The sequence below is a fragment of the Electrophorus electricus genome, chromosome 3, assembly GCF_013358815.1.
Source record: "Electrophorus electricus isolate fEleEle1 chromosome 3, fEleEle1.pri, whole genome shotgun sequence".
NCBI lineage: Eukaryota > Metazoa > Chordata > Actinopteri > Gymnotiformes > Gymnotidae > Electrophorus > Electrophorus electricus.
The window spans coordinates 315,001-325,000 of NC_049537.1; the positions used below are offsets into that span (position 1 = coordinate 315,001).

At 46.8% G+C, this 10,000-nt stretch overlaps 2 protein-coding genes across 6 annotated transcripts in view; both read left to right on the plus strand.

Annotated features, from left to right (window-relative positions):
* Window positions 1–1,011, plus strand: part of sema5bb (sema domain, seven thrombospondin repeats (type 1 and type 1-like), transmembrane domain (TM) and short cytoplasmic domain, (semaphorin) 5Bb) — a 49,071-nt gene extending 48,060 nt beyond the window's left edge. For 4 of the 5 annotated variants that reach the window (XM_026998800.2, XM_026998801.2, XM_035524793.1 and 1 more), the window contains one exon: window positions 693–1,011. In XM_026998800.2, coding sequence (XP_026854601.2) covers window positions 693–986 — 294 coding nt within the window. In that variant the 3' untranslated portion in view covers window positions 987–1,011. The remainder of the gene's footprint in view (window positions 1–692) is intronic. The other variant, XM_026998804.2, reaches the window with a different exon arrangement.
* Window positions 1,012–8,854: 7,843 nt separating this feature from the next.
* Window positions 8,855–10,000, plus strand: part of trim25l (tripartite motif containing 25, like) — a 15,033-nt gene continuing 13,887 nt past the window's right edge. The window contains exon 1 of the mRNA XM_035524612.1: window positions 8,855–9,502. Coding sequence (XP_035380505.1) covers window positions 8,855–9,502 — 648 coding nt within the window. The remainder of the gene's footprint in view (window positions 9,503–10,000) is intronic.

Consider the following 10,000-nt stretch of genomic DNA (forward strand, 5'->3'; position numbering starts at 1 on the left):
CTCATAATCAGGTGGTGTAGCAGAGAGGCCCATGCAACTGGTACTGAAATGCAGTGCATTATGGGATAGCTCCCTAAATTCTGAAATGTATTAATTAATGTATTTAAAATGCAGTAGATGAGGCTCAGTGTGTATCAGATGGGGTGAGTGTGTGCCTCGCTTGTCCTGAGGTGTTTGAGGGCACTCCAGTAATGGGTCCAGTAGTCCAGTAATGGGTCCAGTAGTAGCACGATCAGTAGTCCAGTGGTAGGTCCAGTAGTGTCAGGTCCAGTAGTCCAGTAGCAGGTAGAACACTCTCTGTACGTAATACAGGCCTGTGATCCATTTAAAGTTTCTTGTGTATTTCAGCTCTTCACACATCCATTAACATCCTTTAAGCGATTAGGCACAGGTTTTGTTTTCAGTTATCCTGAGTGTTCAGTTTGCTCAGTGACATTTCACCCTGTGTTCAGTAACGTTCCTCTCTGTGTGTTCAGTAACGTTCCTCTCTGTGTGTTCAGTAACGTTCCTCTCTGTGTGTTCAGTAACGTTCCTCTCTGTGTGTTCAGTAACGTTCCTCTCTGTGTGTTCAGTAGCGTTCCTCTCTGTGTGTTCAGTAGCGTTCCTCTCTGTGTGTTCAGTAACGTTCCTCTCTGTGTGTTCAGTAACGTTCCTCTCTGTGTGTTCAGTAACGTTCCTCTCTGTGTTTCCAGGCCCTCAATAAGAGCACCTTCCTCCCAGACGAGAGTTGTCACTTCTTCCCTCCTGCTTTGCAGCAGCCCAACGTGTACGCCACCACCTACTGCCCCTCTACCACCACCTACTGCCCCTCTACCACCACCTACTGCCCCTCTACCACCACCTACTGCCCCTCTACCACCACCTACTGCCCCTCTACCACCACCAACTACTGCCCCTCTACCACCACCAACTACTGCCCCAGTCCACTGGGGAAATATGACTTTCCAATGCTGGACTCCGCCTGCAGGAGCTACATGCACAGCTGAGCACACGCCTCACACACCCTGAAGATACACCACACCTGATCTGTGTGTGCACATGCCTCACACACCCTGAAGATACACCACACCTGATCTGTGTGTGCACATGCCTCACACACCCTGAAGATACACCACACCTTATTTGTGTGTGCACACACCTCACACACCCTGAAGATACACCACACCTGATCTGTGTGTGCACATGCCTCACACACCCTGAAGATACACCACACCTGATCTGTGTGTGCACATGCCTCACACACCCTGAAGATACACCACACCTGATCTGTGTGTGCACATGCCTCACACACCCTGAAGATACACCACACCTGATCTGTGTGTGCACATGCCTCACACACCCTGAAGATACACCACACCTTATTTGTGTGCACACACCTCACACACCCTGAAGATACACCACACCTGATCTGTGTGTGCACATGCCTCACACACCCTGAAGATACACCACACCTGATCTGTGTGTGCACATGCCTCACACACCCTGAAGATACACCACACCTGATCTGTGTGTGCACATGCCTCACACACCCTGAAGATACACCACACCTTATTTGTGTGTGCACATGCCTCACACACCCTGAAGATACACCACACCTTATTTGTGTGTGCACACACCTCACACACCCTGAAGATACACCACACCTGATCTGTGTGTGCACATGCCTCACACACCCTGAAGATACACCACACCTGATCTGTGTGTGCACACGCCTCACACACCCTGAAGATACACCACACCTGATCTGTGTGTGCACACGCCTCACACACCCTGAAGATACACCACACCTGATCTGTGTGTGCATGTGCCTCACACACCCTGAAGATCACACCTGATCTGTGTTCCCGTGTTGACACACCTTCATCAACCTGTGCAGGTGTAGAGATGCAAGCTTATTTGCATCACTTCTCCATCACTGAGGTTTCTCTTCACACACTGATGTACAGAGAGACAGACAGAAGCACAGAGAGACAGACAGAGCCACAGAGAGACAGACGGAGCCACAGAGAGACATTCAGAGCCAAAGAGAGACAGATGGAGCCACAGAAAGACAGACAGAAATACAGAGAGACACACAGAGGCACACAGAGGCAGAAAGAAACAGAGAGAGACAGACAGAAACACAGAGGGACAGACGGAACCACAGAGAGACAGACAGAAACACAGAGAGACAGACGGAGGCACAGAGAGACAGAGAGAAACACAGAGAGACAGACAGAGGCACAGAGAGACAGACAGAGGCACAGAGAGACAGACAGAGGGCCAAAAGACTCCAGACAGCTGCCTGGGACTGAGGCCCATTCACCGCTCTGCTGTAAGGAACCTTTAGCCACTCTGTCCTCATCCAGATGGAGCTGAACTGATTGTGGCTTTCAGAATCAATCAATGGAGCCCAGAAAAATTAGACTGAGACTGAGTAGGCTCTGAGTGGTTCTCTCTCTCTCTCTCTCTCTCTCTCTCTCTCTCTCTCTCTCTCTCTCTCTCTCTCTCTCTCTCTCTCTCTCTCTCCCCTGCTCGCTGTGTTATCTCAGAGCTCAGCTCCAGGTCTGGCTGGGACTCTGAACTGTTTGGACTCTGGAGTGTAAAACACCAGGCAGAAGGAACTGCTGTTTGGTCACTGAACGTTATCTTGTGAGTACCAGCAAATGCTGAGTGTGTAATGACATTTAGCACTGGTGGACTGTAAGAGATGTAGGGGGGTGTGCTAAAGACACTCACCACAGCAACACTGTAAGGTGGGTGTGTGTACAGGTGTGTGTACACCTGCACACTTCATACTGTATATAAACACATGCCAGTAGAAATCATGTACCAGACCTCAGACATGAGGCTCAGAGAGAGGGGAAATGTCCACACAGAGAGAGAGGGGACATGTCCACACACAGAGAGAGAGGGGACGTCCACACACAGAGAGAGAGGGGACGTCCACACACAGAGAGAGAGGGGACGTCCACACACAGAGAGAGGGGACGTCCACACACAGAGAGAGAGGGGACACGTCCACACACAGAGAGAGGGGACGTCCACACACAGAGAGAGAGGGGACACGTCCACACACAGAGAGAGGGGACACGTCCACACACAGAGAGAGAGGGGACGTCCACACACAGAGAGAGGGGACGTCCACACACAGAGAGAGAGGGGACGTCCACACACAGAGAGAGAGGGGACGTCCACACACAGAGAGAGGGGACACGTCCACACACAGAGAGAGAGGGGACGTCCACACACAGAGAGAGAGGGGACGTCCACACACAGAGAGAGGGGACACGTCCACACAGAGAGAGAGGGGACGTCCACACACACAGAGAGAGGGGAGACGTCCACACACAGAGAGAGAGGGGACGTCCACATGGGGGTGGGGTGGATTAGATCCAATGCTACACACTAGAAAAATTGGGACAGCAAAACTGTGCCAAATGACTCTGTTTCCCCTGTGAGTGTGTGTATGTGTGTGTGTGTGAGTGTGTGTGTGTGTGAGTGTGTGTGTGTGTGTGTGTGTGAGTGTGTGTGTGTGTGTGTGTGTGAGTGTGTGTGTGTGTGTGTGAGAGTGTGTGTGTGTGTGTGTGTGTGTGAGTGAGTGTGTCTATGGAGCTGTGAGTGTGGATGTGGAAATGTGAAATACATCACAGGCTTACATAGGACATTGGTAAACCTTGTGTGTGTGTGTGTGTGTGTGTGTGTGTGTGTGTGTGTGTGTGTGTGTGTGTGTGTGTGTGTGTGTGTGTGTGTGTGTGTGTGTGTAAATAGTTTCTAGGAGCCCAGAGACCAAAAGGACATCAAACACATTGATTATTGACCCTAGTACAATAGTATGTATGAAGGTGCAAAAGTGTTTTGCATCCCAGCTGTAAGACAGAGGGGGGCACTTTTGACTCCCTGGGCATTTTTCACATAGCATTGCTTTTGTGGTTTTGGACATGGGTGAATCCAGGGGCTGATGATGTCATACACTGTGGCATGGTTCTCATTCATGCCAGTTAATGATTGGACCTGTTTGCTGTAATATGATTGGTCCCTGAGAAGATACCAGTTAATGATTGGACCTGTTTGCTGTAATATGATTTGTTCCTGAAAAGATGACAGTTAATGATTGGACCTGTTTGCTGTAATATGATTTGTCCCTGAAAAGATGACAGTTTATGATTGGACCTGTTTGCTGTAATGTGATTGGTCCCTGAGAAGATGCCCTATGCAATGGTAGACACCCCACATTACCGCTGCCTTTCTACACACTGTGAACATTTTGCTATTTTATATTTTTGTATGATGAACATTGTAAAATAAAAAAGAATCTACATCTGTATGTTAAATGTGTTCAGTTTCTGTAAGTTGTGAAGGATCCAGACCTTCTAAAGCATAAGGTAAGAGCAACCGTGAAGAACGTAGCATGGGCCACTCTGGGGGAGTAACAGCCTCCACTCATCTGCTGGTTTTTTTTTTTACATTAAATCAAGAAATCTTGAAACTATTTGAAATTTTGTATTTAATTTTTTCTACCAAAAACAGGAGGCAGCAGCGCACAGAAAGGTGTGGTCCTCACCACACCTCTCCACTGTTGCTGTAGGTCAGTATAGTCCTGGAGACTATAAGTAGGACTTGTCTCCCCTAGTGCAGTTTTTGGTTGGACTACTTTACTTGAGAATAAACAGTGTTGGTGGGGTAGTATTGAAGTGGCAGTGGGTGTACATGTGTAAGGTGTTTATATTAAAGTGGTGTTTTATTTATTCCTCTTTCCATCTCTGTTTCTTCTTCATACATTCTCTGATTCACTTTTTCAAATCAAGTACAATATTGCCAAAGCACTGGTAGTTCAGTTTCAGAAAATTCACATTCATAGCTCCATTGATAAAGTACAGCTACCACCTCCAGCACTAATAATAATACATTTGATTATTGTTATTTATTATTATTGTTGTTGTTATAAAAACAATAGTGATAACTATTAATGGCAGCTAACAAGCCCTTATGATATTAACTATGTGTATTAATTGTGTGTGTGTGTGTGTGTGTGTGTGTGTGTGTGTGTGTGTGTGTGTGTGTGTGTGTGTGTTCTGCTCCAGTACGGGTTGCTGTGTCATTCTTCTTGTTGAGACATGACATATATAAATGTGGGATTATATTTTTAACAAGAATATTTCTTGAAGGTTATATTTTTCATAAAGGAGAAAGTGCATCTCTGTCTGTAGCTGTCTTGCTCTGCAGTGATCACATGTTCTGTCCTCTCTGGACAGCCTGGTCCATCTGTCTTCCTGTTCTAGAGCTGAATGGACATGGTTAGGATCTGTTTCTGCTTCGTTTCTCTGACGGGGATTCTCTGTTAGTTCAGAGTCTATGTTTAGGGCCCGATGACACTCTGATTTACTTGGAGTTTCATGGTCCCGGTGTTTGTGTTCCAAACACTTGTTTTTATTTTGATTTCTAATGTGATGTAATTTTAGGTTTGGCAGTAAGATGAGGCTGGTCAATGGTGGTTGTTACAGGGTTACAGCTAAGAGAACTCTGTTCAGGTTTCAGTTCCTGGCTCTGTAGTGGCTTAAAATCCATTGTTCCTCAGGGACTGGTCTTTAAATGAGGTGCTTCTCTGGGACTGGTATTTAATTGTATTCAGAAATTCAGGGGCTTTTTTTGTGTTTACTGACAGCTGAAATTGGAAATCTCTGCACTGGTGGGGAATTTTCTTTAGCTTTCTAGAATTGTCTTTTTCCATTTCTCTCTTTGTCTTGTTTTCTCTTTCTTGCTTTGTGGCTTTCTCTTTCTGGCTGGCACGTTCACTTGAGTTCAGTCTGAATGTCGTACGGTACCACTCAGCATTAAAGTTTCAGAATGTCAGAAAATTCTTTTTTCTTCTTTTGACGCCATTCCACAGTCTCCTGCCCTTTCCGACTCTGTCATGCCTTTCACTCCAGCTTTTACAGCCTTGGGCATTTCAATCCAGACGACACACTCTGAACATGGACATCTGAGCCTCGTTAAAAGGTGTGCACCCGCACGGACCTCCTGACTGCAGGGGTCACTACTGTCATTTACGCTTTAGGCAAGATGAGTCCAAAAGTTCAGTTTAGTTTGTAAATGTGACACAATCAGAATATGCACATGTGGGTAGAGTGGGTATTTCTTAATATTAGAATCCAGAATGCTTCACGGTTGTGGTCTGCCAAGGTGGAGAAGCAGGGGAACTCACAGAAGACTGGTGGTCTGCTTAACGATGTCTGTTTCAGACTAATAGCTAGTGAGTAATTTGGCATTTTAATGAGCTGCAGTGTGGGTGGAGATCTCCATCACATAACAGATGAAAAGCATCAGTTTCTCAGCAGATGAGGGCAGAGTGGGGTAGAGTGGAGCAGTGTGAGGTAGTGTAGGGCAGTATGGGGGTAGAGTGGGGTAAAGGTGTTACTACGGTAACACTTCATTGGCTCTTTTTCCATTTTGAAAATCTGAACTGCACTCCTGCAGTGAAGCCCAGAGTCATTAGAGCTGTTTGGAGAAGGAACACATGACCCAGTCTGTCATGTGAGAGAGCGAGAGAGAAATAGCAACAGTATGATACGCACACGATACACAGAGTGGAATAAGTGCTGTGCCTTCTGGATCTGTTTAGGGTGGAGAAGGTGGTATGGATCTCCATTTAGTGCTAATTCCTATATTAAGCACTTCAATGGAAAACTCCATATCATCACAGACAATTCATTACAGCCTCTGCTAGGACTGCATATTATTGTCTGTCTTCTCACATACACACACTCACACATGCCCTTAGCTCATAGACACTAGGTGAGGATAATTGGGGGATAATGATTAGCCCATTATACCACAGATTATGATAAAGAACACAGACAGACAGACTCAGAGCAGGTCCCACAGAGTCAGTCTGCCCTTCCAATCAATAGGAGCAATTTGTATTTACAGAGCAGTCAGAACATCAGTCTGGTGTTAATGGTAAGTGATGTGGAGGAGTTCACTGGGTTACATGTGATGAAGTAGAGCAAAGTGTGAGAGTTCAACATGCATGCAGACAACAGATCAGTGCTCAGAATTTAAACTAACGAACTGGCTTATTTACCAGTCTGTGTGTGACTGACTGCCTGTTGACAATGTCTTGGCCTCTCTCTCTCTCTCTCTCTCTCTCTCTCTCTCACACACACACACACACACACACACACATGGCTGTGAATGTGTCAGTGTGTGGTGGTGCCAGCTTCAAGAATGAAGAGCACTTTGATAAGGTTTAATAGAAGAGAGCATTATGGGAAGCATAGGAGTGCAGCCTAAGGGCTGCTAATTCCTGCTAATACCCCCACTAATTCCTTACACACCCCCAAACACTACAGATCTTATCACTATATTCCCCCAGTTTCACTTCTCAGAGAAATTAATTAAAAACACTAAGTAATTCATTAGAGCCTGCGAATAACTGCCTGCTTCTACTATGAAAAGGCGATTCTACATTGCAGGACGTTTTTCACTGTGAAGAGACAGTCTGCGGTGACACCTAGTGGTGAACAATAAAACAGCAGCCTAAACATTGCAGTGGCGAACAGTTCATGAGTGACACGATAAGGCTTTGTTCCAGCGCGTGCAGCTCCGGTCGTGTCTGGGTGCTTTTGCTCATTTGGATGTAAATAACGAGTCATTTAAACACGGCGGAGGAGCTCGAGGCAGTCCCTTGCCCGTCCTGTCGTATTGAATATTACTTTCAGTGTAATCTCCACAGCAACCAAATGTGCATTTTTACGTCGCACAGTTAATGTATATACCCAGAGGATAGAAAGATGAATCACATATCAGTAGATGAAAAAGAAATACACGAATATACGGTTTGAAACTCGACAGGGCCCAGTGGAAAGCTACGTGCACGTACAGTATGAGAGTCCGGGTATATTTAACATATAAAGACAGAGTCACTTAAAAACATCTTTAGTCTTGTTGCTCCAAAGAAAAAAATCACCACCTTCTTTAAATGAGGACCAAAGAGAGAGAGAGAGAGAGAGTGTGTGAGAGACGGAGAGAAAGTGAGAGAGGGTGTGTGTGTGTGTGTGAGAGAGAGAGAGAGAGAGAGAGAGAGAGAGAGAGAGAGAGAGAGAGAGAGAGAGAGAGAGAGAGAGAGAGAGAGAGAGAGAGAATGTTATATTTCTTTGTGTTGCTTTGGCAAAACTTTAGAATCACAATCGTGCCGATAAAGAATTAAATCAAATTTATTTCTATAGCGTTTTTTTTACAACAGCTGCTGTCAAAAAACAGCTTTACAGTGAACAAGTCAAGGGCGACAGTGAGGAAAAACTCCCTAGAACCGAGACTTTGAGGGGGGGCCCATCATCCTCTGGAAGACAACGGACACCACAATAATAATTTATTATTATTTCTAATAATATTTAAAATATATATTTTTAATTATTTAAAATAATTAAAAATGGAAAAATAAGCAATTAATGTTTAGTCCAACTTTCTAGAGATGAATATGAGAATGAATAAAAAAAAGAGAGAGAGAGAGAGAGAGAGAGAGAGAGAGAGAGAGAGAGAGAGAGAGAGAGAGAGAGAGAGAGAGAGAGAGAGAGAGAGAGAATGGAAGAGTATGAGCACTGGAATGTTGCTTTACAGGTAGGGTTGGGTAAGTCCACTCATGCCTGTATTACTCCTTAAACCTGTTTAATTAGTATGGCCCCGCCCCCACAGAGACAGCAGCTCACCTGACTCAGCCACACATACCACATTTCCTTCTCGTCCCTCTCGGTGTGTGTACAGATCGCATGTCCTGCGCTTGACTGCCTTCACCACGGACGTCTCTTCATATTTCATATTTGATCATTCTTTGTTTGGATTTTCGTTTGTTTGTTTGTTTGTGTTCTGTTTGGAGATGAGTGGCACTGGTTTGTGGACGGAGGAGCAGTTTAACTGCCCCGTGTGTCTGGACTTGCCCAGCGAGCCTGTCACCATACCCTGTGGCCACAGCTACTGCATGGCCTGCATCGCCGACTACTGGAAGTCGGAGGGGCAGAAAGGTGGAGCCTACAGCTGCCCAGAGTGCCGGCAGACCTTCAAGCCCTGCCCCCAGCTCTGCCGTAACACCATGCTAGCAGAGGCTGTGGAGCAGCTTCGCCGTGGCAACCTTAGCGCCGCAGCCCGGGAATCTATCCGGAGCGCCAGCCGGGCCGCACGCTCCGCCTCCGCCCGGGCCGCCGCCCGGACTTCCGCCCCCCTGCCCCCCTCGGCTGTGCCCTGTGACCGGTGCACGGAACCGCGGGCGGCACTGAAGACCTGTCTGGTGTGTATGGCATCGTTGTGTGAGACTCACCTGAAGCCCCACCAGACGAAAGCTAAACTAAAGGGCCATGAGCTGATTGGCCCCACGGGGGACCTGAGCCAGAAGATCTGCCCCCACCACAAGTACCTGCAGGAGTTCCACTGCAGAACCTGCCAGAAGTTTGTCTGCTGGATCTGCACCAGCAACCAGCACAAAGGCCACGAGACCGTGTCCACCCAGACAGAGCGCACGGAGAAACAGGTGGGGGTTTAGACACACACACACATCCACCCAGACAGAGCGCACGGAGAAACAGGTGGGGGTTTAGACACACACACACACATCCACCCAGACAGAGCGCACGGAGAAACAGGTGGGGGTTTAGACACACACACACATCCATCCAGACAGAGCGCACGGAGAAACAGGTGGGGGTTTAGACACACACACACATCCACCCAGACAGAGCGCACGGAGAAACAGGTGGGGGTTTAGACACACACACACATCCACCCAGACAGAGCGCACGGAGAAACAGGTGGGGGTTTAGACACACACACACATCCACCCAGACACAGTCATAGACACAGATACTCATTCTCATCCACACACACATAGACTTTTACACACACACACACACACACACACTCTCATCCACCCAAACACACACTCTAATATGCAACACCAGAGTGAACCCCTCATTTCTTGGTAGTTTTAAATGTTCTACATTTATAATTTGGGTCTGATACACACGTCTAT